The sequence below is a fragment of the Spea bombifrons genome, chromosome 5 (genome assembly GCF_027358695.1).
Source record: "Spea bombifrons isolate aSpeBom1 chromosome 5, aSpeBom1.2.pri, whole genome shotgun sequence".
NCBI lineage: Eukaryota > Metazoa > Chordata > Amphibia > Anura > Pelobatidae > Spea > Spea bombifrons.
In genome coordinates, this window is record NC_071091.1 from 3,371,715 (window position 1) to 3,399,050 (window position 27,336).

A 27,336-nucleotide genomic window follows, 5' to 3' on the forward strand; every position below is an offset into this window, starting at 1 on the left:
ATCCGCCTCTCAGCGTTTGCCTGCAGTAATATGGCTGCGTGGTCGGGCTACGGTTTCCACGGTAACGCAGCTTGAGCCCGGAAGGTGGCGTTTGGTTGGCTGGGACGTTCAGAGGCATGTCATGTGATCACCTGTAGAGTGCGGGCGGCTCCCGGACAGCGGGGAGCAGAGTCCTGGAGGTGTCGGAGGCAGGAGCAGCATGCACAGAGTGCGGGTAGTGCTGGGGCACCTGCCGGGGGCCTCCCGGGGAGGAGTGAGGGCAGAGTACTGCTCAGCACCCGGGGACCCCGACCAGGACATTGTGCTGGTGCATGGCAGGAGGACCCCGATCTGCAAGGCCAAAAGAGGGGGCTTCAAGGTAACACAGACGGTGACCCACTGGGGGAAATACACAACTGGCACACACACTACTGCCTCACACTCACACACCCTGATACACAACTGACACACACACTACTGCCTCACACACCTTGATACACAACTGACACACACACCTTGATACACAACTGACACGCACACAAACACACCTGCCTCACGCACTCACCCTGTTACACACCTGCCTCTCACACCCAGATTGGATCACACACACAGTACCGCCTGTCACACATCATTCATCCTGCACCTGAATCAGAACAGGGGGTTTATTTAATGAGTAAATATTAAGGGTGTTTTATAGCACTGACTGCCGTGATTGGTCCGTCCCGTTAGTTGCTATGGTGATAGAATCTCTCTTTAACCTCTGTGCTGAATCCCACCTTCTGTGCCCCTTCAGGATACCACCCCAGACGAGCTCCTCTCCAGCGTAATGACTGCCGTCCTCGGGGATGTGAAGCTGAACCCGGAGAGAGTGGGAGATATCTGCGTTGGTGAGTGCAAACCGTGTGCAGGAGCCACAACTCCCAGCATGCTGAGGCATCACCTGCGTGCAGATCATACGCGTGGTCTAGGTGTGAGTTCGGACGGATCTGATTGTGTGGAATGTGATTGGCCGGCTTAGGTCACATGCTAATATTTCCAGCCAACCCGTGGGTGACGGGGCAAAGTTTACAGAGAAAAAAGTTATGAAAAGAACCTTTGATCGGAATCCAGCTGGACGCAGCGCCCTCAGGATCAAAGGCGGAGCTGCCCAGAAAACAAATGCGGCCCCTTCGGCCCCTCTAATTACTACTGCTTCAAAGCCTCAACCCTATCGTCTTAGATTCAGGAGCCGTATGCCTATGCCATGCATGTTTAATACCCTCGCTGTATTACCCTCTACCGCTTCTGCTGGGAGGCAGTTCCGCTTATCTATCACCCTCTCAGTAAAGTAAAATGGTCCCGTTGGCAATGGTCCCGTTGGCAAGGATGTTACGTTGCTTGGTGACTGTTATTTCACCCCAGTTTATATGTTTTTGTCCCTCTTTTTATTGATTTTTCATGAAATCACGTATGCAGGAGAGGCACGGCGGAGTCCTGCACTGGTACCTGCTGGTTAACCCTTTCCCGACTTCTGGTATTTATTGATCTGTAGAGCGCCGACATCTTCAGCAGTGCGTCCAAAGTGCGCTTTAATTACCCCTGGCTGCCCCGGTCCGTATTAACTCCTCAATGGGTCCAAGTTCTGTAGTCTCTGTATAAACGCCAGTTGGCAATTTTTTTTATGTTTTTTTTTTTTTTTTTTTGTTTACAGGGAATGTTTTACAGCCCGGTGCGGGGGCGCTGGTCGCAAGAGTTGCCCAGTTTCTAAGGTATTTTATTTATCATATCAGAATTATTTTTGGGGGGCTTTGTTCTCATTATTAACCTCTTTCAGGCCCAGGGGGATTTTTTTTATACCCAAAAGCCATAATTCCCCCCCCCCCCCCCTTTTCCATATTGAATGAACCCGCACAGGTTATACATCGTTTTGTTCAGGAGAAGTAGGGCCTTCGCTTAAAATACATAGAAAGACCTTATCAGCGATAAAAAATCTATACTAGAAAGGATTTCTTTTTTTGGAATTTTACCTAAAAATTGTACGGCATAGTAGGTGGTAACATCCATACATTACATATTCTATATCGTATATTATTAATACTACAGGTTTAAGGGCTTTGGAAGTGGAGATTTTTTATATGTATTTTTTTTTCTTGTAGTTTAATTTATTTTTTTTTGGAAGGGGAGAATAATTCTCTCCTCCTGACTGTGCTGATAACACTGATGAGCAAGCAGCTCTCTGTAGCTCTGCATGCTGATTGCAATACGTGATCAGCCAGCAGGGGGCGGCATGGAAGAGTCCAGCAGGCTCTAGAACACCCTATGCCAGGGGTGTCCAAGCTTTTTCTGCAGTGGGCCACTTCTTTTCACTGAGAGAAAATATGGCCCTTTAGCTTTATAATGCGTATTAATACGGGGTTAATTTGGCGATAATGAAAAAAGCAGTGGAAAAGTTTTTTTTTTTTATCAACTTTTATGTCATTCCATCAATACTGATTCACACGAGGCTGGAGCACACTGTGGGCACACGCTGGATATAAGCTGTCTGACGCACACCGGAGGCCGGGCCGGATTAAGAGCATCACGGGCCGGTGCTGAGGATTTTGGGCCGTTTTATGGAAATAAATAAAATAGAAAGTTAGCTTCTCGGCATCGATGTATACCGGATAAAGATGACATCAGAGCTCGGCAGATAATATAAGATAGAATCTTATGTGATGGGAGTGGGAGTAACCACTAAAAAAAAACCTCATCATACGCGGGACGCCTGAAGCCACAATTTACTGCCACTGATCCTTTTTAATAAAATATGCAGATTGAAACCGAGTAAATAACACAAAACCTTTTCCTCCCGCTGATTTCTGAGCCAAGAAAGTTTTGTCCTCTGAAGTGACTACAAATTCAGGAGGATGTTTTATCTCTGAATAAATACAAATTTAAATAATTCTGTTTGTTCCTACAAAAAGTAAAGTGCCGGTAAGCAGATGACTTAATACACACCAGGACGGGCTCTGCCACACTGACACCACACTGACACCACACACACACACACACATACACACACACACACACCCCGACAGGCTCTGCCATACTGACCCCAAACACACACACGCCCACGATGGTCTGCTGACCCCATGGACCGGCCGGCCCACGGGAAATCTACCGGGGGCCAGTCTGGCCCTGCTCACGCAGGCCGCACCTCGAAGTCCGGTGGGCCACATGTTGGAAGCCCCTGCCCTTTGGGCTGCAAAGGGCTAAAACTAGGAGGTTTTAGGCAGCCGTATAGCTTAGTTCGTATTTGCTGAGCGGGATTGGTTCTCGAGTATCGCATTAAGAACAAATTCATGGATTTTTTTTCCTCCCCAGCGGTATCCCGGAGTCGGTTCCGTGTTACTGCGTTAACAGGCAGTGCTCCTCGGGCCTGCAGGCCATCATCAACATAGCAGGTAAGAAACTTTTCTTTTACCATTCATCTGGCGACACAAACGGCTTCTTTTCATCTGGGCTCTAGGTGATAAGAAACGTTCCGAGTTATTTATACAGAAACAACCACGGCCTCAAATTATATTTTTCTGCATGCAAATTGGAGGGCGGATTTTTTCTCATAACTCCTCCCCCGGCTGCCTTTGCTGGAAGAAGGGAGTGTTCGTATGTACGCTGCCTGCACATGCTCAGTAGCCCTCCCATTAAAATCACTGAAGCAGCAGCCAATCACATGCATTCTAGCAAAACATTGCATGCATACTTCCCAATCACAGAAAATGGGGAGGGGGTGGCAAAGGGGCATGTAGGGGAGTTTGAAGAAGAATTATGTAACTCCAGGGGGGGGCACACGTAAATTTAAAGGGACCTCAGCTATAAAATGCATTAATGCACATTTGATGGCTGGAGTGTCGCTTTAAGAGAAAGACCTCCTATAAATCTGACGCTTTATTGCCCCAATTGCCCTTATAACAGCGTCTCTGATCCCGTGATAATTAATATTTGCTGTAGAACTGAAATTTCATTTTGGGTGGAATCGGCAGGAATTAAGTATCAGGAAATCCTGCGTGTTTCAGATTACCGCGTGAAGCGTGTTTAAGCTATTATTTGATGCGTGGAAACGTGACATGCGTGTATTATTTTCAGGTGGAATCAGAAATGGTTCGTATGACATTGGCTTGGCGTGTGGGTAAGAAACCGATGCAGAGATTTGTCATAAATCGTGATGTAATAAACTTGCATATTTTGGTAAATCCGCCCTTTTGCGGAAGCGCTCCCAGAGGCCAGAATATTGCCGGCGGATTCGCAGAGAAAGAAATGTGGAGCTGATACTGGGAGGGGGGGAGCCGGCCATGAAGCTTTGAGTGGATCAGAGTGTGACCTGCCGGGCCGACGTCTGCGTGTGTTTGTATCTCGTGTTATGAGTTATTAGCAAATAGACTTTATTATAATCTTTACTTCACGCGCATGGAACCCGCAGCACCTCGCGCTCTTCCCGTTGTCCTCTAAGAAGCGACTTTTTTTAATTTAAGTTTCTTTACTGACGTCACATGACTTTTTTTCTGTTGCCTAATTACTTTGGTGCCGGTCGCTGGTAACATGTTTTTAAAATATGCTGCCCTTTTGTAAGAAAGTGACACCTATAAAGTTTGCAAATACCTTTCCCGGCGTCCCCTTGGTAGATGCAAATGGAAAATCCCATTGTACAGCGCTCTGGAATATGATGGCGCTATATAAAACATTAAGCTTGGGAGCCGGGCTCTCTCCACCTAATGTATCGGTTTATCTTAATCTGTCCGTTCTCGTCTTGTCGGACCCCTTGAATATGTGGATTGCATTAAGCGCTGCGTACATTTTTGGCGCTAAATAAATAATAAAATGCCTCGCTGTCAGCGACTAAAGCGCTCCACTGTAACTCAACAGCGTCCCCAATATGGAGGACATTACGGGTACTGCACCCACAACCACACAATTTTTAGTTGTGATTGACAAGCCGATAAAACCTGGCTAACATCGTCCTCGCTTGGGCAAAACTTGTCTTCTGACTGTTTGGGAATCCCGCAGTCAAACGCTCGATTTACTCCAGAATATACAGCTTCAGCTTCTGATAAGACTAAAGGTCGGAACTTTCAACTGAAGTAAGTGTGAAGCTGTGGGGGGAGTTCCCGGCTGCCCTCCGGACCCCCAGCGCAGTGGAGAGACTGCATAGCGCTCATTAGACTGAGCTTCGCTGCTTTAAAGCTGTCTCTAGGGTCTGTTATGTGTCAGATGAAGTCACCCATTCAGCGTATTTTGTGTCTCGGAAGTCGCCGGTACCGTCACACGGCGACCGCTCCACAGGAATAGCCTTAACCGCAAGCATTTTTCTTTTTTAGGGTGGAATCCATGACGCTTCAAAGTGTCGGCAACCCCGGAGATCTGAGCCCCCGCTTCCTGGACAACGACAAAGCCAAAGACTGCATAATCCCCATGGGGTGAGTGACTCTCAGGGGGCCGGCGGTTGAGATAATCTCTTCTAGCGCATGGAGTGTTCTGTGTCCTCCTCCGGTCTCCGGATCGGATCAGACCCCGTGTCGCTCTCTATCTACCGGACCAACGTTTTCAGACTGCCGCGTCGCACCAAACGCTAGCAACCGAAACATAGAATCTGCCGGCAGATCAGCCCCGCACGCAGAAGCCATATGCCTATCCCCTCACTGTATTACCCTCTACCATTTCTGCTGGGAGGCTGTTCCACTTATCCACCACACTCTCAGTAAAGTAAAACTTCCTTCCATTCCATCTCAGCCTCTGATCCTCTAGTGTTAGATTCCGGTCTCTTTGGAATAATCTTCCCTTCTGTCCTTTATTAAACCCCTTTATGTATTTAAATATCCCCCCCCACACACACACACTCTTCTCTCTCCCAAGCCGGCCATATTGAGATCTTTTAGTCTTTCCTGATATTTTTATCCCCGTTTTATTTCCATGCTTTGAGTCGTCGCGTTATACTTGGCTGCTCGAGCCGCTGTCGCCGGGTCGTCACCGATCCCTACCGCCGCGTCGGGTACCAGCTGACAGCCTGAGATTCCAAGCGCTTTTTTGGGGCAATTAACCCTTTCCTTACAGTTTATTTCTCTGCGGCGTCCCGAGTAGCCCCTGTGCGTGATGCCGGATACCCCGTTACGCGTTACGGCCGAGGGGGTGTAAGATGATCACAGCCCCTTCTCTGTGCTTTCAGGATTACCTCTGAAAACGTGGCCGAGAGGTTTGGGGTCTCCAGACAGAAGCAGGACGCGTTTGCGCTGACGTCACAGCAGAGGTACGATCGCGCGCCGTGTCTAATGCATAGAACAGCTGCGCGGCCCCTTTACATTTCTGTAAATGCATGGGGGGGGCTTCTGCGGAATCCCCCCCCCCAATAAGCGTTTGCCCCTTCACTCAGCTATTTTGTGTGCAGCAGTCAGCGTCAGGAACATCATTGTTGTGGATTTTGTAACTGGTGCGACACATCTGAAATATTAACCCTTTGATAGCCCATGACAAAAGTCTCTATTGTAGCAACCGATGGTAAATAACCTTATGGAACCCATGACTTGTCAGGAGGTAAAGATATTCTCTATGAAGTCACCTGTATCAAAGCAGGGACTTGTCACCTGTATTAAAGCAGGGAGAAAATACCAATTGGGATGCTCAGATATCATTAAATCCGAGTAGAATATGAAGGATCTGGCTCCAGACTGCGTGTCCCTCTGTAATCGTTTAACCCTTTCAAGAGTCCTAAAGCAAATACCGTTAAATTGCTGGAGAGTGACTTCGCTTTTTTTTTTGCCCCGCAGGGCCGCAGCCGCCCAGAGAGCGGGGCGTTTCAAAAACGAAATCGTTCCGGTAACCACCACTTTCACGGATGATCAGGGGAACCAGAAAACGATCACCGTGACGGAGGACGAAGGCATCAGAGCCGGGACCACCCTGGAGGGGCTCGGCAAGCTAAGGCCAGCGTTCAAAGAAAACGGGACCACCACAGCCGGTGGGTTTCACCCGGAATACCCCATAATGCAAATTACTAGAATTCTGAGCCGGGTCTTTACAGCAGGGAAACGGGCAGACTACACGGGGCCGGAAGGGGCCGATCTGCCGACAGGTTCTATGTTTCTACTTTGTTTAGTGCAGTCCTGAAGTACCAGGGGCCACTCTTTCCAGCCACTTGCTTTAGAATGTGTTGTAGACTGTCACGGATTGGCTCGCGTGGCCCGTGGTCAGCCTTTTCCGTAGGAAGGATTCTTAGGTTTAAATGGCCGTTTTGTGTCTGCAGGAAACTCCAGTCAGGTCAGTGATGGCGCGGCCGCCGTGCTGATGGCCAAACGCTCCGCTGCCGCGCAGTTAGGACTTCCCATCATGGGTGTGCTGAGGTCGTACGCCGTGGTCGGAGTTCCCCCCGATGTCATGGGAATTGGACCAGCTTATGCCATACCTGTGGCCCTCGAGAAAGCAGGTAAGTCATGGGGAGGGGGGGTCGCGGCATGTCGCTGTAAGTCCGGTGACTTTTTTCATACGGGTAAAGTAATTTGTATTAAAGTACTTACTATGTGCATTTTCACTGTGACTCTGTAAAGGGCATTAGATTGTCCGAGCTGCTTAGGGGGGGCCGTAGAAGATGAAGCCTCCAAAAACTCAAAACTGCCCCCAGCCTTCATATACAGAGGACTGATGCGGATCTATATATGCATCGCTGGATAATTCTTCAGTGCGGTCCCTTTAAGAGACTACGGAAGCTCAAAGTGGACAAAATAACAAGATATTCAGTTTCAGCCTCTACAAAGTCATATACTATAGGACCAGATTTTTATTTCTCTTTCTCATTTAACCCACACAAATTACAGTATGTGTGTGTGTGTGTATATAATATATATGTATAATATATATATATCATATTCATATATGCAAGGCATTATTTTTTTTTTATGAACAAAATCTTTAAAAAATTGATAAAAAATATTTAAGCCTTGGTCTTGGGGCCCAGGGAATCGCGGTTTCTTACTGTTTCCTGTCTCTGTCCATCTAACAATCACAGCGATGAGGAGAGAGACGGAGAGCAGAGACGGACAGTGGCATTGCCTTTGCCATTTAACTAAATCCGTGCACGTGATTGGCTGTTGATGCGGTTCCATGTGCGGAAGTGCACGGGATCCGCCGTAGGCTGACTGCCCTGATCATGGAGCGGTGAGCTGCAGCGGCGGCCCTGCAATGCAGGACCATTTAAAAGAAATATATATATTTATTTTTTACACACCATTGACGTACTAGCTAAGTCATTGGTCCTCTGGGGACATTGTGACTCAACATACCTTCTATGTCATCGGTCGCCAAGGAGATTAACAATAATCATTAGAATTAAGACAGAATTATCACGAAATAATGGGAAGCTGCCCGATAAACCCTCCCCGGAATCTGAAAACCGCGTGATTCGTTTTCATTCTCTTCTCATTGTTCCGAATTTGCTTTTTTTTAATCTCGTGATAGGATTGTATTAAATGTATTTAAAGGAAATCTGTGACCTCTTCTCCCGTGGCAGGTCTCTCCATACATGACATCGATGTGTATGAAATAAACGAAGCGTTTGCCAGCCAGGTTAGTGGCCCCTCTATGAATGAGAATACCCCTGTATTCAATCTGAAGAAGAGACCTCTGAGCTCTTAAATGCTTATGTAACTGTTTTTCCTTCTGTTGGCCAAATAAAAGCTATCAACTTCACCTAAAACTACACCTATGCCATAAAAATATAGTATTGCTACCATGCTTGTGAATTATGAAATTTTTATTAAGTCCCCCGAGGCTGTTTGTCGTGTACTCGCTGGCGTGTGATTCCCATGTTTGTTTGCTGCGTGTTCTGTAAACCCTAAGACCGAATGCATTGTTTGCTCCGGTAACGGCCGCCCTCGCGCTGTCCGTGTTTCAGGCCGTTTATTGCGTGGAGAAGCTGGGAATCCCCCCGGAGAAGGTGAATCCCAACGGGGGGGCCATCGCTCTGGGACACCCCCTGGGCTGCACGGGGGCCCGACAGACGGTCACGCTGCTCAACGAGTTAAAACGCCGGGGCCGGAGGTGAGACTTCGGGGGTCGCGACTTTAAGAAAGATGCTCCAAACAGTTAACGGTCGCTCACGTACCACAAGTGAAAGCATTATCTTTTGTGACTGTACTTGTTGCCATGGTGATAAGGCAATTATTTTTGCTTTTGCACCAGAATCGCTTTCAATGGGGGGGGTCTGTACCGGTCTTTTCCAATCACCAATCTAATATAGAAAGTGTGTGCAGGTGTTAGTGGCCCCACAATGCCCGGGGCCCCTTCCTCGTTATCTCTCTCCTGATTGGACCGATGCGCTAATTATGCGGTAAATATTGCATTTAGACTACGTTTTATTGTACGTTTTTATTTTGAAATTCCTTTTTTGTGCCGTTTCAGGGGGTTTGGCGTTGTGTCGATGTGCATCGGAACAGGAATGGGGGCGGCTGCCGTGTTTGAATACCCAGGAAATTAACCCCAAAATGGCCACGAGACCCCGCAGACCAGATGAACGGGGGGCCGCGCTCTTAATACCCGCACTGGAAGGATAATTGTTTTTCTTTAATTTAAAGCGCATTCAGATTTTTCATTTTATTCTAATAACCAATCGGAGATTCCCATCCGTACTAAAATATCCCGGCTATTATGGGGGGGGGGGGTATTTGGGAGAGACGGATTTTCTGCGTCCTGCTGTAGTTTGTATTTTTTAATACAATTGTTGCAAATAACGTGTACAATATATATTAATTTTGATAATAAACAGCACTTTATCCATCTTCGTGCGTTTCTCTCCATCCTGAACCCCCTTTTTGAACAGACCATAAAATCCTTTTAAGGACACCAAAGAGATTTCATTACATTTCCTATGGGGGGGTGTTACTCATTTGCATGCATTGACTCATTTGCATACAGGGATACAGTTTAAAGGGACAGGCTTACAAATTCAAGAACCATCCAGCCTGACCTGGAGCCGTATTTATTCTTCACGCATCTTTTTTTATTTTATTTTATTTATTTATTTTTTATACAGATTCTGCCGGGGAATATCTTGTATTTATTGTATAATTTGGGAGCGCCTGTCCTCCTCTACCAATGAAAGATCTTACATTTCATTTTTTTTTCATATATTGTACTCCATTTCAATGTACTATAAAAAAATATAGAGATTTGGGGTCCAAACATCGCCATTATTTAATATTCCAACCGTTCCTCCTTGACATATATACAAATATTAATATAAGCTTAAATGTACAGGTTAATGTATAGAGGGTGGAGCGTTGCCTCTCTATACATTTGATTTATTCCCCCCCATGAGCCACAAATCGTTTATTTTCGCATCACGTTAAGCTTCGTATTTCTCATCGTACGATCCTCGCCCTTTAACGTGAAGTTTCGTCGGATTCTCTCCTAACTTCCCGTGGATCACGACTGTGGTCTCGTATTCAGCGTTCGTCCTGGGGGGATAATTACGAAATACTTGCTGTGTTAGAGAGCGGATTTGGGGTAAAACGCTGGTTATCTCTGGAAATCCAATCGTTTATAAAGTGTGAATGAACTCGATCGCTGAATATTTACCCCAAGTCGTATAATGTGTTGCCGGACACGTGGCTGCCTCTTGACATAGGAGCTTTAATTGAGGTTTGTGCAGCAACAGACCCTGTTCATTTTACAGAGAATCCCCCCAACTGGCCGCGTAAGACAGCTCGGGGAGCTACCCGAGACCGCGCCTGCAAATCAGGACTGTCCCACAAAAACTGGAACTGTTGGGAAGTATGCTGAAAGGGGCGTTAAACTAATTGCAGGAAAATGGTGATTTAAATGCTTTTTATGGTTTAACTCTCACGGGTACCCCAACAATAATACATTTTGCTTCTTCCTCCCCCAGCGGAACCATTGCCACAAAACAAATGCCGGGGCTGCGCTAGGAAATGTGTCTTTAAAAATACCCCCCCCCACAAATAAATCTACTAAAATAACAAATATATACAAATTAAACACAGCCGACAAGAAGCCCAGTTGTTGGGACTGTCCGGGCAGATTCTGGATTGTTGGCTGCTATGAATTTGTTCTTATCTATGCAGTAGGCGGCACCAAGAGAGTTGTCCCATTGGCCACCATTGACATTCTGGGACACAGTTGCACCTTTGGGTGGGTTTTCCGGGACCCAGTGGAATTGGGGGGCAGTTCCCTCTATACTTGGGCACTAGCCGGAGAGCCGGTGCTTTGAACTCCCTGATATCGCTGAGCTGGCCCTGCACAATGTATAGTTCAATCAGACTACTCCACATATTACCCATACACTATACAGGGCCGGCTCAGCACAGCACGCCTGGGTTTCAGTGACCCGTTAGCCCGGTCCCGTCCCCTGTACCTCGCGGTGAAGGTGATCTGTATCATCTGTGTGCTCGCCGACGCATGGCTGACACGGGGGCCGAGCGTCCCGCTGCCGGGAGACACGGAGAAAATTTCCTGCGCTGACGGATCGTTCTGCTTATCTGCAAGACAGAAAAAAAGCCGGGACCTTTAATAACGGCCTTTCATTCATTAGTAACGTTATTCATATATAAATGGTGTTTTTATTATTTTTAATTTGTACCTATTAGGGCTGTCCAGAAGCTTTTGGATGCGCTCTTATTCAGTAGATAAACGTCACGTGTCCTTGTCTGTCCCACGAAGCACGTCCCGAAATCAACCGACCGGCAGGACGACTCCAGCACCGGCAAAGCGAGGAACGCGCGCAGAGGGACGAGCTGTGCCAACGCAAATGATATCACTGAATACATACAGAATATATCGCAAACAAGACGAGCGGCGCGGCGGCGAGGAGCGCCCCCACATCCCAGCGACAACGCAGAGGGGGATCTCACGGACCTGAACGCTCTTGTTGCTGTACTCAATCACCAGCTGCTCACTAAAACTCAGTTTCTTCTCTCCGTTCTCTGACTCCAGTAACCGGACCCCGAGAGGCAACTGGTCGGCCGGCAGCTTCTGGTACATCAATAGCTCCAGGGTGCTGCAGAAGGAGACCTTAACCTGTGTAACGAGATCGCGTAAGAGGCATGGACGTCTCGGCAACATTCTGAATAACCCGAAGACCCCCCGTTCTTTGGGTTGGATTCATGATTTTTATGCGATTAGGTCTGTAACTGAAGGGAAAGTATGTGGTACCCGGACGTTCTGCTGCGGATGGAGGACCATCTGTCCGAGCTGCTCCTCGCGCTCGCTCTGGGACGTCTTCATGCTATTATTTGGGTCGATAGCGGTGACGGCGAACGGTTTGTTCAGGAGCAGGCGGAAGAAGATGGGTGTTTGGGTGACGTTCACCAGCTTCAGGTTTCTGATAGTTACAGATTCTGTCAAAATCTGAAAAAAGAAATAATTTTATTAAAAATGTTTATAAACGAGCAGCTCTGTTGCTTTCCCCGCAGATGATGAAGGTCCTCCCGCCGAAGTTTGGTCTACATCTTAGAAGATGTCGCTCGGAAGCACCAGAAGAAAACATAGAAAAAAATAATGATAATAATGACCTGAGGTGTGCGGCTTTCTGGTATGAGGTCGCTGGCTGCCGAATAAAACACCAGACCATCCTCATCGTCATCATCTTCAATTTCTACAGTCAGCCTGTGAGGTACGGTAAATAATTAACACCAGACCCTGATAAATCACTTTAATGGTAATAAAAAGACACGGAAATCACCGACCGACTAAATAAAGGAGGCTCTCGCAGAAGTAGTGGAGACAGGAGGCTGTAACAGTGGGGATGAGTAAAGGAGGCTCTGATAGAAGAAGTGGAGACAGGAGGCTGAGTAAAGGAGGCTCTCGTAAAAGTAGTGCAGCCCCCCCGTGCGGGATATTTGTAGGTTTGGGCATATGGTCGGAGTTCCGAGGCTACATATACTTACAACGCCGGCATCACAAAGGCTCGGAGCTCCATTCTTATCGGTTCCAGTCCGTAGCCATGTGGCCGCCTCACCTTCCCAGGCACTTCCAGCGCAGACTAGAAAGGTAAAGCAGGAGACAGGATGTGATATACACCAGAGGTTACCACGGAAACGTGGAAGGTGGTCTTCTAATGTAACAGAAGTATCAAGGAAGCCACAAGATGCCGATGAGGACGTGGCCCCGCAGGATCAGATGCTCCAGCCCACGACACACCTGGGAACTCTCTGGTCCTCGGAGTCTCAGGTTTGAAGCCTCGCTTCTCTTGGTCGCCCCACTCCCCGCCAACTCTCCCTTCTACTACAGAGCCTGCGTACCCCCCAAACATTTCAAATGCCCAAAGAGGGGCACTTTCGTTTTGAGGGTGTAGTAAGAGGGGCTCCTAGGGGGCGGAGCTTTACCCAGATACTCTATTCACAGCCGTGTATGCAAATACGTATTGGAATGATAAGAATAATGTATTTTTTTTATATTATTGACAATTTTAAAATTAAATAATGTTTTTTATTTAAACATAATTTACAAACCCATTTCTTGCTGTTCTTATACTCGTTATTGTGAGTATCATTGATTATCTTCCCCAAGACTAAAAAAATTAAGGCCAGCACATCACTAATGCAATTATCCTTTTATTCCATATATTCTCATAAAAATAAAGTATTTGAGTAATTCCTATTCTTTAAAACAAAAGCCGGTGTAGCGCATGCATTTGGATCAGTGAAATATTTTGTGACCGTACTAGCATTGTAGTTTCTAATAGTCACCTTGTCGTCCAAGCTCATGTACCCCAGGGCAAAGCCGCTGCATTCAATCTTATTGGTGACCCCGGACAACATTAGTGGGGTGAAGGACACGTGAATGAGGCTGCTGCCTCCTGCTGGGACAATCTGGAATTACACAGAAAACACATCAGTATAAGGACTACCTAATCCTATCTGCTTGACTTTAAGACTTGTGTCCCACCAACGAGCAATAAGAAACAAAGGCTATAGTATAGAAAACCCCAAACTGTATTAGTAAATAGTTAAAACTTAAAGGTTCCACTGTTTTTACGCTGTAAGATTTCGAAGCAGTCCTTTAAAACCTTACTGTCTTAAACCCAAACCTCATCTAATTATTGGTGCTTGTTAAATGAGTGATAATATTTATATATATATATTTTTTTTTTTTTAAATAGAGGCCTATTCCCTTAGAAACTTGATTTTTTTTGTTTGACAAAATAAAGTCTGACGTGGATCTTTAGGAAAAAATTCACTTTGCAAATGTCAGAAATCTTTGGGGCATATAAGTATTAATAAGGGGCTATATATATATATATATGGTTTTTTTTATCGGGGATATAAATAATCCAAAAGTTTTTGGATAAAAAAAGCACAAATATTAGGATAATATCAAGTTGAATAACATTCCAGGATTTCAATTAATGACATAATGTCTCTTCCTAATGATACTGCAGATAGCAGATGGCTAAACCTGCATTGGTTAAGGTTTGAGTCTTTGCAGCAGGAAGAATGGTCAGAGTAGATAAGATGAAATGTTTTTTGCTTCTAAAATGAATTATTTGGATGCAGTACCTCTTATAACCTTATACCACCAATGGCACTGTAGGTAAGTAGCCAACCAGCCTATGGGTCTTAAGAAAGCATTTTTGCCTAATGCCCATCTATCTTCCATTGTATATATATATATAAATCAAATATTTACTATCTGTTTCGGTGTGATGCAGTATGGGTAATCAGAGGCCACGCCCTCATGTGGACGCAGGATAACGGATATTAATTTATCCTCGGGAGGTGGTTCCATGTCGTAATGAGCATCTTGTTTGTCTTCTACATTTTCAGTCTCCTCCACACCTTCTTGGTTCTAAAATGAAAAAAAGTAGACCGATTTAACTTTTTATAAGTAAAAAAAAATTGTTAAATGGGCAAAACTGTAATAAATTATCAATGAACTATTCTTCGATCTTTAATCGATATGATGCTGTGTCTGTCCCACTTGACCTACATTGGAGTCTCTGCTAGAAGATCGGGAGACGCTTCCGCATGTACTCGGGATCCTATCCCAGTTCACTGGGGAACTCTGGAGTGGGGAATCTCCACGGCAGACAATTTCATTCCCATCCATGTCCTTCAGCGGAAAGGGGTCTCCATAAAGCAGCAGCAGGTCCACCAGCTTGGAATCATCCTCTTCTCTGTTGTATGTTTCCCAATCTATGCGAATATCTGGAGCACAAATCCCAAATTACGACGCGTGACACACGTAAAAAATGTATGACGAGAACATGGGAGCAAACTTACCGCAAGGGCTCGGATTATTAATGCGCAGACAGCGGGAAATGGTGTCTCCACCGGATATGTGGCTCCCAAACCTTGGAGAAAGAAGGTATTTGGGTCACATTCAATGCGGAGCTTGGGAGATCGAGGTTACGCATGCACAGTATGCACTGTCTGGTGTCCCAGCGGGTCGTAGAGCTCACCGGAACCGGTGGGTATGAATGAAAAGATGGAGCTACAATTAAGACCCCCCCCCTTTTTATCTCCCACATCAACCCTAACAAGTGCGTCTGTAAACAGGGCCGGCCCTACAATGGGGCAGACTGGGGCAATTGCCCCAGGCGGCACTTTAGAAGGGGCGGCACTTTGCCGCCCCAAGCGCTTTTTTTTGTTTTTTTTTGAAGCGGAGGAGAGAGAGAGGGGCACCGAGTGGTTTTCGCTTACCCGCTCGGCGCCCCTCTCTCTCTCTCCTCTGCGGCGAGTCTCCCTGTTCGGTCCCGGCGCCGGCTTGTAATGCAGAGCGCCGGAAGTGACGTCAATTTCCGGCGCTCAGCATTACAAGCCGGCACCGTGGCAGAGCAGGGAGACTCGCCGCAGGACTGTTTAAAGGTAAGTACCGGGGGGGAATCGTAGATTATGGCGTCGGCGAAGTTTAAAATGCCCCCCCCCCGACGTCGGCGTGGGGGGGTGCGGCGTTTTAAACTTCGTCCCAGGCGGCGTTAAGTCTTCGGCCGGCCCTGTCTGTAAACAAAGTCCTAGCTTGCCTTAAGGGAATCCTGGCCCTGGGCCATGTAGACGATGATGTCAGTGACCGATGATGTCAGTGACCGATGATGTCAGTGACCGATGATGTCACTTTCATGACGCACCAACATATTAGCTCCACTTGGCAAGAGCCATCAGTGATTAGGAGATCGGACGTTCCCTTCGATGAGCCGATAGAATACCTTATCACCGGTCCTTCTGTCTGTCTGTCTGGCCTCGGACCGGTCATCTGGAAATAAATCGGGCATCCTTTCACCGTCATCCTCATGGGGATTTGCTTGGGCGCGAGGTCGCCGACCTGCGAAGGCAGAATATCGCTGGTTAAGGAGCCCTTTCCGCGTCACGGAGGGCTTTGTATGGCCGCGCACGTACCGTGCAGACGAGCTCGTCCGAGTACTCCCCCCACACGCTGCTGAACGCCGTCACTTGGATGCACATCTTCTGAAAAGGTCCCAACGTGCCGGACTCCGGCTGCGGGATAAATGCCGCTCCCTTCCCGTCGGACAGCACCGCCGCTCTAAATTCTGCGTATGGACAGAAAAATAATTCAAGTGAAAAGACATTAAAAACGGTTATTTTCTGCCTTTTACTGTATTCTGATATTTACTATATTTGCTCAATTATAAGAAAAAAATTATCTGAAAAAAATGACCTCGTCTTATAATCGAGGTTGTCTATTATTCAGACCTCAGATCCACGGCACGGCTGCTGACTAGGCCTAGGGGCTTGTCACTCACCCTTACTCACGCTCTCACACTCACCCTCACTCACACCTCACACTCTCTCATGCTTCCTCACACTCTCTCACACTCTCTCATACTCTCTCGTGCTCTCTTACACTCTCTCGCTCTCTTTCATTCTCTCTCCACAAACGCTTCTCTCTCCGTGAATCCATCTGCAATACCCCTGCTTCTTCAAGAACTTCCACAAGAAGGCGGAGCCAGGGCGCGCACCACGGGGACAGCCTCTGCTTGTTCCTCCAATCGGGGGAGAGGGTGTGTGCGCAGATGCTCCGCCCTTTTGTGGAAGTACATGGAAAACAGAGCTGATACCGGGGAGAAGTGGACGAAGAAAGAAGACGGAAGAAAGATGAACAAGAATAGAAGAAGCAGAGCTCCGGAGTAGGATACGGGGGCACGGAAGTGGTCGACGGAGAAGGTAGTGAGACATTGAGAGAGAGAGAGCGAGAGAGAGCGAGAGAGAGTGTGAACGAGTGTGTGAGAGGGCGTAAAAAGGCAACGAAAGCAAAACCAGTGGTTCTGACTTTTTTCCAATAGGGTCGTCTTATATTCAGGTCTTTTTTCTTTCATTAAGATCCCAAGTTTTGGGGTTCGTCTTATAAGACGCTTTATATGATGTAGCTTTGGATATTATATATATATATAAAGTTATGAATAAACGCAAACATGGAATGTTTTATTACAGACACCAAAAAATGGTATCAACGCTCTAATTCTAAATGCAGTCTAATCCTTAATGGACGTCACATTATACCCCTTTTTAAGGTAACTAAAATAGGCATAAAAGACCAAAAAACTGAATTATCAAGTTATCGAGACTTCACATAGACTAAAACTAGAGGGTCAGAGGTTTGGACGGAATGTAAGGAGGTTTTTATTCACTGGGAGGGTGGTATATACGTGGAACTGACTCCCAGCAGAAGTGGTAGAGGCTAATATAGTGAGGGGATGTGTTTCCATACCGGCCTGGGCTTTGCTCGCTGACTGTTCTGCAAACCGAGCCGTCCTCTGTATGAGAGAATCTGTGGATCTGGAAAGGAGAATAAACGTCGCTGCATTATTTAGAGATCGTTACAAACACTGAATCTGCCACAAAGCAGCAATTCCCACAACTCTCAGCAAGCCAGAGCAGAATGATTTTACTTTTATTCAAGACCCACAGAGCAAGTATAATAAATAACAGCGGGTTATACCTCCCAAACTTTCAAATGGTCAACGAGAGACACATCTCCGGGGGAAGTGAAATCCCCAAAATCTGATAATATTACTAATATCACAATAATACTGTAAACTGTTATTACTGTATACAGCGCTGGGGGGTTATTACTGTACACAGCTCTGGGGGGTTATTACTGTATACAGCGCTGGGGGTTATATTACTGTATACAGCGCTGGGGGTTATATTACTGTATACAGCGCTGGGGGGTTATATTACTGTATACAGCACTGGGGGGTTATATTACTGTATACAGCACTGGGGGGTTATATTACTGTATACAGCGCTGGGGGTTATATTACTGTATACAGTGCTGGGGGTTATATTACTGTATACAGCGCTGGGGGGTTATATTACTGTATACAGTGCTGGGGGTTATATTACTGTATACAGCACTGAGGGTTATATTACTGTATACAGCGCTGGGGGATTATATTACTGTATACAGCGCTGGGGGTTATATTACTGTATACAGCGCTGGGGGTTATATTACTGTATACAGCGCTGGGGGTTATATTACTGTATACAGCGCTGGGGGGTTATATTACTGTATACAGCACTGGGGGGTTATATTACTGTATACAGCGCTGGGGGTTATATTACTGTATACAGTGCTGGGGGTTATATTACTGTATACAGCGCTGGGGGGTTATATTACTGTATACAGTGCTGGGGGTTATATTACTGTATACAGCACTGAGGGTTATTACTGTATACAGTGCTGGGGGTTATATTACTGTATACAGCGCTGGGGGTTATATTACTGTATACAGCGCTGGGGGTTATATTACTGTATACAGCGCTGGGGGTTATATTACTGTATACAGTGCTGGGGGTTATATTACTGTATACAGCGCTGGGGGGTTATATTACTGTATACAGCGCTGGGGGTTATTACTGTATACAGCGCTGGGGGTATATTACTGTATACAGCGCTGGGGGTTATATTACTGTATACAGCGCTGGGGGGTTATATTACTGTATATAGCGCTGGGGGTTATATTACTGTATACAGCTCTGGGGGGTTATTACTGTATACAGCGCTGGGGGTTATTACTGTATACAGCTCTGGGGGGTTATTACTGTATACAACGCTGGGGGGTTATATTACTGTATACAGCGCTGGGGGTTATATTACTGTATACAGCGCTGGGGGTTATATTACTGTATACAGTGCTGGGGGTTATATTACTGTATACAGCGCTGGGGGGTTATATTACTGTATACAGCGCTGGGGGTTATATTACTGTATACAGCGCTGGGGGGAGGGGGTTATATTACTGTATACAGCGCTGGGGGTTATTACTGTATACAGCGCTTGGGTTATGTCCCCCCCCCAGTTTACTTTGATCTGTACATTTGCTAGTAATATGTTTCATACGATATACATACAGTGTGGTACAGAGGATTTTCTGGGGATTTGTAACAATGTGCTATTATTCTCTCAGGCTTTTATTATTTCTGAATAAAACCAGCTACGTTTCAACCAAAAGTAAGCTTACAAGTCATTTTCTTGAGTTTTTGGGGCACGGGAGCCGCTGAAATACGCAGCGCGGAGCGTGAAAGGGGCCGGAATGGCAGTGTGATTGGTCAGGATCAGTTGCCGCTGTGCAGCGCTATGTAGAGCCACCTCTGACCCGAAATCTAACAGCAGCTCCTCGGGGGTAGAAGGCGTTCCCTGTAAACTAAGGAAAATCAGATGATAAACGTAATTTCCTGACTCCGGCACCCAGAATAAAACATAATACAAAGATTCAGGACGCAGGGGTCCAGTGCCATGCAGAGATATAGTATCAGCTAAGCAAATGAGACAAAAAAGTTAAAATAATGTATAATAATGAAAAATAATAATAATAATAATAATATATAATAATAATAATAATAATAATAACAATAATGTATAATAATAATCTCAATTATTATTATTATTATTATTATTATACAAATATGTTACAAAGATCAATCAAAAATACAGTATTTATACACTTTTTCTGCTTTATCAAACGATATTACGTTTGTGGAGACAGATCTTGACAGCAGATAAGAAGCATTCCGCACCAATCAATCAATTAATTCTTCATTTTTAAATAACGCCACAAACAATATATATATATATACGTTATATTGTTACGGAGAGAAATTAACCATTTAAACCCTTCTCCCCAGCGGTGTTTGTAATTAAGGGAGCGGCGTAAAGCATTACCTGTCTCCTTCCGCGGTTAGAGAGTACGTGACGTGCAGGCCGCGAGCTTTTGCTTTTATTTGTAAGACGAGAGGCTCTGCCATGTCTTCAACGGTGCAGCGGAAAGCAACGTCGCTGAATTCATCCTAAGGGGGGAGACGCGGGGGCCGTATTTCTTAATTTATTTATTTATTATTTATTAATATTCCACTAATTGCCTCAAACTTGGGATTTGATATCCAGTAGTCAGTGGGGCTGGAGCGATGATACTTTCTTCACCCTAGTGCAGTGCTTTCCTCCTCTCATGCCCCTCTCTCCTCCCTTGATGTCCCTCTTTCCTCCTTTGATGTCCTTCTTTCCTTCCCTGATCCCTCTCTTTCCTCCCCTAATTCCTCTATTTCTTCCCCTGATGCCCCTCTTTCCTCCCTTCATGTCCCTCTTTCCTCCCCTGATTCCACTTTTTCCTCCCCCAATGCCCATCTGCCCTCCCCTGATGCCCCTCTTTTCTCCCTTGATGTCCCACTTTCTTCCATTGATGCCCCTCTTTCCTCTCTTGATTCCTCTCTTTCCTCCCTTGATGTCCCTCTCTCCTCCTCTGATTCCCCCTCTTTCTGTTTGCTGGGTATGAGGGTCTCACAGCCCGAAAAGCCCCAAGTATGCGCGGAGTGCGGAGTAACTCACCAGTGTAAGAGCCGTCACCTCCACCTGCAGATCAGCCTCCTCGTTCGGTCCCAAGGTCCCAGTTGCCGGTGAGATTGTGGCCACGCAGTGCGTGGAATGGCCACCAGTTAACTGAAATAAATGACCTCTGTCACTGCGGCTCCAGGAGCGACTACTCCCCAAAAATAGTGAAAAAAATATTTCATCCCGGAGCAGTCAGATCAACCCCCGGATCAACCGTTATTTACCCCTTAAGGACCGGGGGTATTTTACACTATTTTACACTACAGGGCGATGTTCGTGTTCGGCCTTTGTGTTTCTTCAGGTTTATTCCCCTCTTTCTCATTTCATGAACCCACGTAAATTATATATATTTTTTTCCTAGGGCATTTTTTTTTTAAAAAAAACAACATTCTTTTGATGACTAAAAGTGGGATTTAAAAAAAAAAATCTAATTTATACACATTTTCACAGGTATATAAATATACATAACTAGTGCAAATGGGAAAAAATACCGAAAATATATTTGTCTATAACTTTGCCTTTATTTGGAAAAAACTCCTTATATTCCTATAATACATTTTTTTTTTTTTTTTAGTTTATTTTAGGTTTTTCTTCTTTTTTCCCCCTTATATGTATGCCGGAGGGGGGCGCCGATGACGTAATTCGGCCAGGGCTCCAGAACTTTAGGAATAGCTCTCCACGTTGCCACAAAGGGAGCGGGCTGTGCGTTTCATGTATGTGATTTCTATAGGCGATCTGAAATATTTGAATAACGCGCTCACCTCTCCCCAGGAAAACCTTGCAGGTAAAAGCCCCTGGTTAAAGATCTTCGCGGTGGCCTGCGCTGGGACCCCTGCATAAATCTCCCTGAACTCCAGGGTACTCGTCAGGAGGCAGAGCCGCGGGGTCTGGATGACGGCCGAGATGGGCAGATAACTGCAAAAAAACATCACATTTCAAAACATGTAATAATCTGTTTTTAATATTAAATGTAAGCCACAAATTTGATTTTGAACGCGTTCTTTAAAGATTTCTTAACAACGCTCCATTTTTCTATATTTTAAAAGGTAACAGAGCTGGTATTTTTAGGACTTTTGATCACATCTGGAAAGACACACGGACTAAAAACCATTCGGATAAATTCTTTGTTGCATTTTTGATCTATTCGTTTGTAGACAACGATTTTCGTCTCCTGGCCTCCTGCCCTTCCTGTTCAGACGAAGCTCGGAGGACATTCTGCATTTGGAAACGAAATTCGTTGTCACTCAGGCTCTCTCACACTCTCACTCACTCTCTTTCTCAACAGTGAGGAGAAGCAGACAAAGAAAGAAAACAAAAGAAAGAAGAAGAAAAAGAGGCAAGAGAAGAAACGGAGCTGTGGGAAAGGAGACGGGCACACAGACGCGGTCAGAGAAGGTAGGAAGACATCTAGAGACGATGTTAGAGAGAGAGAGAGAGAGAGAGAGAGAGAGAGAGAATGAAAAGAGGGTTTTGTAGCGGCCCCTCCTCGATTCCAAATTCTGAATTAAAATTCATACGAATCTGAATGTCTACCAATCGTGTTATCGATTGCACTCCTTTTGCCCAGATGGCACTTTTTGCCCGTAATGGCGCAGCGCACTTACCTTGGTTCTCCATGTTCCACCTCCAGCTCCAGAACTGTCTCCAGCTTCTGACAAACCCGCGGCTGGAACACAACCGTCACTTGGGTTGTACTAAGCGGGGGCAATTCCCCGCCATTCGGGGTAATACAGAACTGGGATTCCTGAAAATTAAAACGGTCGTCGTTTAAAGAGCAACAAGGCCACCTATTCCTACGGTACGAGGAGGTGGAACTCTTCTCAGACTAAGCCACCTACTGCTTCTAGTTTAACTCTGTATCTATTATGTCTGTTGCCCCAGCGGCCCCTTCTCCTGGACATGATTCCATGCCTACCTCCTCTCCCCGTGCTGTCAGACAGGCCCCGCTCTCCTGCAGACTCCATTTGGCCGCCAATGGACCGGTATTCGCAAGAGTGAGGACGCTTCGTGTTCTACTGCCCAGCTTCATCAGACCCAAGCTGAGCGACGGGAGATCCAAAACCACAACCGGCCCCTAGACAAATACAACACACCGTGTTACACATCAGTTACACATCAGTTACACATCAGTTACACATCAGTAACACATCAGTTACACATCAGTAACACATCAGTTACGAGACCTCCCGGTCACTTGAATTACCGCAATCCAATAAACGGTATTTTGCAGACTTTTGGGTTCCGGAATACGAACCTTGAAAGCGGCCGCGACCCCCAGGACCACCGGCTCCGGAGAATGCTCTATGAAACACTCAATCTCATGACTGACGGATCCGATCTGCCCTCCGCTCAAAATCAGCTCAAAGTCACCGTATTTCTTCGACTCTGGGAACAAAAATAAGGATTATACTCCTTACACGGAGAATATTTAATAAAGCAGACCAGGTGACTTGGGGGGTAATGTAGTGAGTACAGAAATAAGTTGTTGCTATTTATATAGCGCCATCATATTCCATGGCGCTGTACAAGTACAAACAAGTACTGCATTACAGAAACAAGAGGTGGTGGGCCCTACTCAAAGGAGCTTACAATCTATGTCATTAACAAGGATTTTCTTGTCTATGCATGAGTCTAATATACAGATATTTCATTTTCTTTCCAGTTACATTGAAACATAGAAGGTTCCAGCAGATCGGCCCCCAATCGGCCCATCTAGCCGCCCCTTTTTCCAGCTGTAAAGACCTTAATCAGTCGTTGGTCTTGTCTTCGATTCAGGAGCCGTATGCACAACCCATGCATATTTAATACCCTCACTGTATTACCCTCTACCACTTCTGCTGGGAGTCTGTTCCACTTATCTACTACCCTCTTAGTAAAAAGCTGCCTTTTCAAAAAATAGAAATGACTAGAAACCTAAATAATAGTGATTTATTATGAGTGGAAAAGGATGTGAATTACCAATAGTTCCAGTCTTTGGTACAATCTGAACGATGTTGCGGGATGTAGCGGTTTCCCATTTGAAGTTAATAGCAGAGCAGCTATTATTCCACATCTGAAATGACACAAATTAATGAATGGATAACACAATCCGAGTATAGGTCCAACCGCGGGTCCCGGCAGATATATTAAAGGCTTTCCCTAGACTCATGAGCTATTTACGAAATAAAGAAAATGGAACTGACCACAAATGGCTTTCTCACTGTCGAGCCTATAAAGGTTTCTCCCGGGAAGATGATGATGTATGGATCCAACAATACGTTAAACGGCTCAGAGACTCCTTTGAAGTCCACGTCCAGGGCAATGACATCATTCGCTGTAGGTTCCAGCTCGGACAGAGCCGCCAGACCCTTCTTTTCTGCACTGAGAAGAAAGCGGTGCAAAAATTAAATACAGCAAGTATAAAATTATTAAAATCTGGTTATCTGAGCACAACGGGAACACAAACCCCCCTCTAACACCATACACTTACACATACACACACTACCTCCGTCACACTACTAAGCCTAGGCTCACCCCTGACACCCACACACGCTAACACCAAATTATAACACACACACATGATAACACCATACACTAACACACACACATGCTAACACCAAATTATAACACACACACATGCTAACACCAAATTATAACACACACACATGATAACACCATACACTAACACACACACATGCTAACACCAAATTATAACACACACACATGCTAACACCAAATTATAACACACACACATGATAACACCATACACTAACACACACACATGCTAACACCAAATTATAACACACACACATGCTAACACCAAATTATAACACACACACATGATAACACCATACACTAACACACACACATGCTAACACCTAATTATAACACACACACATGATAACACCATACACTAACACACACACATGCTAACACCAAATGATAACACACGCTAACACCAAATTATAACACACACACATGCTAACACCAAATTATAACACACACACATGCTAACATCAAATTATAACACACACACATGATAACACCATACACTAACACACACACATGCTAACACCAAATTATAACACACACACATGCTAACATCAAATTATAACACACACACATGCTAACATCAAATTATAACACACACACATGATAACACCATACATTAACACACACACATTCTAACACCAAATTATAACACACATGATAACACCATACACTAACACACACACACATGCTAACACCAAATTTAACACACACACATGATAACACCATACACTAACACACACATGCTAACACCAAATTATAACACCATACACTAACACACACATGCTAACACCAAATTATAACACAAATGATAACACCATACACTAACACACACATGCTAAGACCATACACATGCTAACACCAAATACTAACTTATGCACTAACACACTCACGCTAACACGATATGCTAACAACCCACACTCATGCTAACACAATACACTAATATTTATACACTCTGACATCATATGCTGACACACATGCATGATAACAACGTACACTTGCACACCATAACACCATACACTAAGAAATGCACACTCTTACGTCATACAGTAACACATGACATGCACCCATGCTAAATGCCGGGTCTTGGAGGATAGTGATTTTTGCTCCTCCACACTCACTGAGTGTCCACCCCAGACCTCATCCATTCCGGTGCAGATCCCCCGTCTGACTCATGTGCCACCCGTACATCACCATCAGAAGACGAGACGAGGACTTGCCAAGTATAAAAGGTCCGTATAACACGGGCCCCTGGTGTTGAGGCTTCTTGGTGCAGAAGACGGCCCTTTGAATCTGGCCCTAATCCCCTGCTATGTTTTTATTACTGGGCATACGGTGTTTTTAACATACTAGTGGCTCATATTTTAAGCACGATTTCATTTATTTGAATCCATTGATCATTAAGTACCAGTTTTTGCATAGTTTTACATTCAAGAATATTTTCAGCCTTCTCCCATAATTATAACAACTCTGCATCTTACCTAGGGGGCCATGGGATGTCCTGGAGCAGCAACTGAGCGACACTGTGATAATCCGCCACCTGTGACGTAAACACAAAGGAACATACGATATATCTACATATATGCATGACGTCTACAGAAACCCAGAATACAGATTACATTCCTAATCTAAACCGGAATGAGTGGCATGGGGCTACCAGACCTAGGACAGCAGGTCCATGGGGGAGGTAGCATGGACCTGCTCCCTGTAGTGCCACAACTCAAGTGGCGCTGTGCATCCTTAAAAGGCGGGGAGCCGGGATATGATGTCATACCTCGGCACTCCGAAGAAGAACTAAAGGCATTGATGTCAGGTTGTGGAGCCCTTACCTCTGTGGGGCAGTAGGTTACTGTGAACGTGTGGACTTCATGAGGTTGAAGGACGCCTTGCGTTGGACTCAAGCTAAAAGCTGGTTTGGTATCCTCGTTGAAGTTGAGTTTGGTGCCTTCTTCAGGTTTTCTGGTTTGTAAATTTGGGTCGATGATCTGCCAGTAGTAAGGAAGAGCCACGTGTCTAAAAAACAAAGGAAACAATAATATTTAACGCTCTTCTTTCGCATTGAAAGCCAGAGTGAGCAGCCATGGGCAGGTTGGCTGGTTGTATGAGAAGTGGAGATGGGGTCTAGCCGCAGCCGCCTTCCGACACTACAGAGACTCGCGAGGAGTCTCAAAAGGGTGCAACCTAATAAAAAAATATTTGGCCAAAAGAAAAGGGCCATTAAACACAGATTGGATTAATTTATAGACTTGTTTTTTTTTATTTGGACCGGACCATTTCCTTGGGTTGACGATAAGGAGCGAAGGCTTTTATGATCATGGCTGAATGTCATTAAGGGAAGCGTGTTTTTTACAGGTTGCCCGCCACGGAGATCCACAATCCTGGCACCCAAAAAAAACCACCCCTGCCCATTGTACAGCGCTACTGAATTTAATGCGCTATATAAAACAATAAGTAATAACAATAATAATGCCCCGTTACTTGGGAGACTTTGTTGGTAATATTACGTATACAAGTGGGACTTCAGTCCTACTCTTCCCTTTAATGCTGCAAGCTCACGTCATTTACCAACTCACATGCACTTGCAATTTGGTGAATAGACCCCAAATTTTAGCTCCAGTCCACTAGAGGGGCCAGAGCTGGAGAGCTACCGTAGATCTGCTTACGTGGTGTTCCTTATTGCCAGACTCTTCTGCACGCTGGAGCTCGGGTTGGTTGGTGGGAATCGTAGCAGGTGTTTGCCTGAGAGGTCCGATAGATCCTCGGCTGCTGTCTCATTGTCTCCACCACTCACCGACACCAACTCCAGGCCCACCATCTCTCCGTACCCTGGGTGCAAGCAGAAATACTTCACATTATATACTATACACAAAACACATACACCTGTGAACAAGAATTGCATAATAGAATAAATACGTAAGCGACTAACTACGAGCAGCAGTATCCCGATACAAAGTATGTCTTCTGCGTAGAGAGGGTGAGAGATAATACGCCCCTGGGGGCCGCTGTTCGGGTACTGACAGTATTCTT

The 27,336-nt window shown here is 45.5% G+C and overlaps 3 protein-coding genes across 3 annotated transcripts in view; 1 reads left to right on the plus strand and 2 right to left on the minus strand.

Annotated features, from left to right (window-relative positions):
- The window catches only part of LOC128497502 (5-beta-cholestane-3-alpha,7-alpha-diol 12-alpha-hydroxylase), a 187,567-nt gene that overhangs the window by 118,455 nt on the left and 41,776 nt on the right, over positions 1–27,336 (minus strand). The window lies entirely within an intron of this gene.
- On the plus strand, positions 140–9,742 carry ACAA1 (acetyl-CoA acyltransferase 1). The gene is made up of 12 exons (XM_053467604.1): positions 140–358; positions 773–866; positions 1,670–1,727; positions 3,322–3,401; positions 4,084–4,126; positions 5,313–5,411; positions 6,158–6,238; positions 6,756–6,946; positions 7,232–7,411; positions 8,492–8,547; positions 8,876–9,021; positions 9,382–9,742. Exons 1-12 carry the CDS (start codon positions 200–202, stop codon positions 9,455–9,457), a joined length of 1,263 nt encoding a protein of 420 aa, XP_053323579.1. The 5' UTR covers positions 140–199; the 3' UTR covers positions 9,458–9,742.
- DLEC1 (DLEC1 cilia and flagella associated protein) overlaps positions 10,225–27,336 on the minus strand; it is a 34,613-nt gene continuing 17,501 nt past the window's right edge. Inside the window, exons 13-38 of the mRNA XM_053467610.1 lie at positions 26,973–27,135; positions 26,139–26,322; positions 25,791–25,849; positions 23,964–24,141; positions 23,740–23,833; positions 23,036–23,166; positions 22,697–22,855; positions 22,386–22,525; positions 21,543–21,696; positions 20,779–20,889; positions 20,119–20,243; positions 19,418–19,600; positions 17,662–17,729; positions 16,332–16,483; positions 16,142–16,257; positions 15,219–15,289; positions 14,926–15,143; positions 14,626–14,784; positions 13,686–13,808; positions 12,885–12,979; positions 12,510–12,603; positions 12,151–12,345; positions 11,854–12,015; positions 11,579–11,732; positions 11,354–11,477; positions 10,225–10,436 (exon numbers count right to left, since the gene is read on the minus strand). Of these exons, the coding sequence (XP_053323585.1) occupies positions 10,325–10,436; positions 11,354–11,477; positions 11,579–11,732; positions 11,854–12,015; positions 12,151–12,345; positions 12,510–12,603; positions 12,885–12,979; positions 13,686–13,808; positions 14,626–14,784; positions 14,926–15,143; positions 15,219–15,289; positions 16,142–16,257; positions 16,332–16,483; positions 17,662–17,729; positions 19,418–19,600; positions 20,119–20,243; positions 20,779–20,889; positions 21,543–21,696; positions 22,386–22,525; positions 22,697–22,855; positions 23,036–23,166; positions 23,740–23,833; positions 23,964–24,141; positions 25,791–25,849; positions 26,139–26,322; positions 26,973–27,135 (3,524 nt within the window). The 3' untranslated portion in view covers positions 10,225–10,324. The remainder of the gene's footprint in view (positions 10,437–11,353; positions 11,478–11,578; positions 11,733–11,853; positions 12,016–12,150; positions 12,346–12,509; positions 12,604–12,884; positions 12,980–13,685; positions 13,809–14,625; positions 14,785–14,925; positions 15,144–15,218; positions 15,290–16,141; positions 16,258–16,331; positions 16,484–17,661; positions 17,730–19,417; positions 19,601–20,118; positions 20,244–20,778; positions 20,890–21,542; positions 21,697–22,385; positions 22,526–22,696; positions 22,856–23,035; positions 23,167–23,739; positions 23,834–23,963; positions 24,142–25,790; positions 25,850–26,138; positions 26,323–26,972; positions 27,136–27,336) is intronic.

Bases quoted from the DNA above. Each gene is read 5' to 3' on its own strand.
- ACAA1 (XM_053467604.1), top strand. From the start codon at position 200: ATGCACAGAGTGCGGGTAGTGCTGGGGCACCTGCCGGGGGCCTCCCGG. The intron at 1,728-3,321 runs GTATTTTATTTA...TTTCCTCCCCAG, and splicing joins AGAGTTGCCCAGTTTCTAAG to CGGTATCCCGGAGTCGGTTC. The intron at 4,127-5,312 runs GTAAGAAACCGA...TTTCTTTTTTAG, and splicing joins GACATTGGCTTGGCGTGTGG to GGTGGAATCCATGACGCTTC.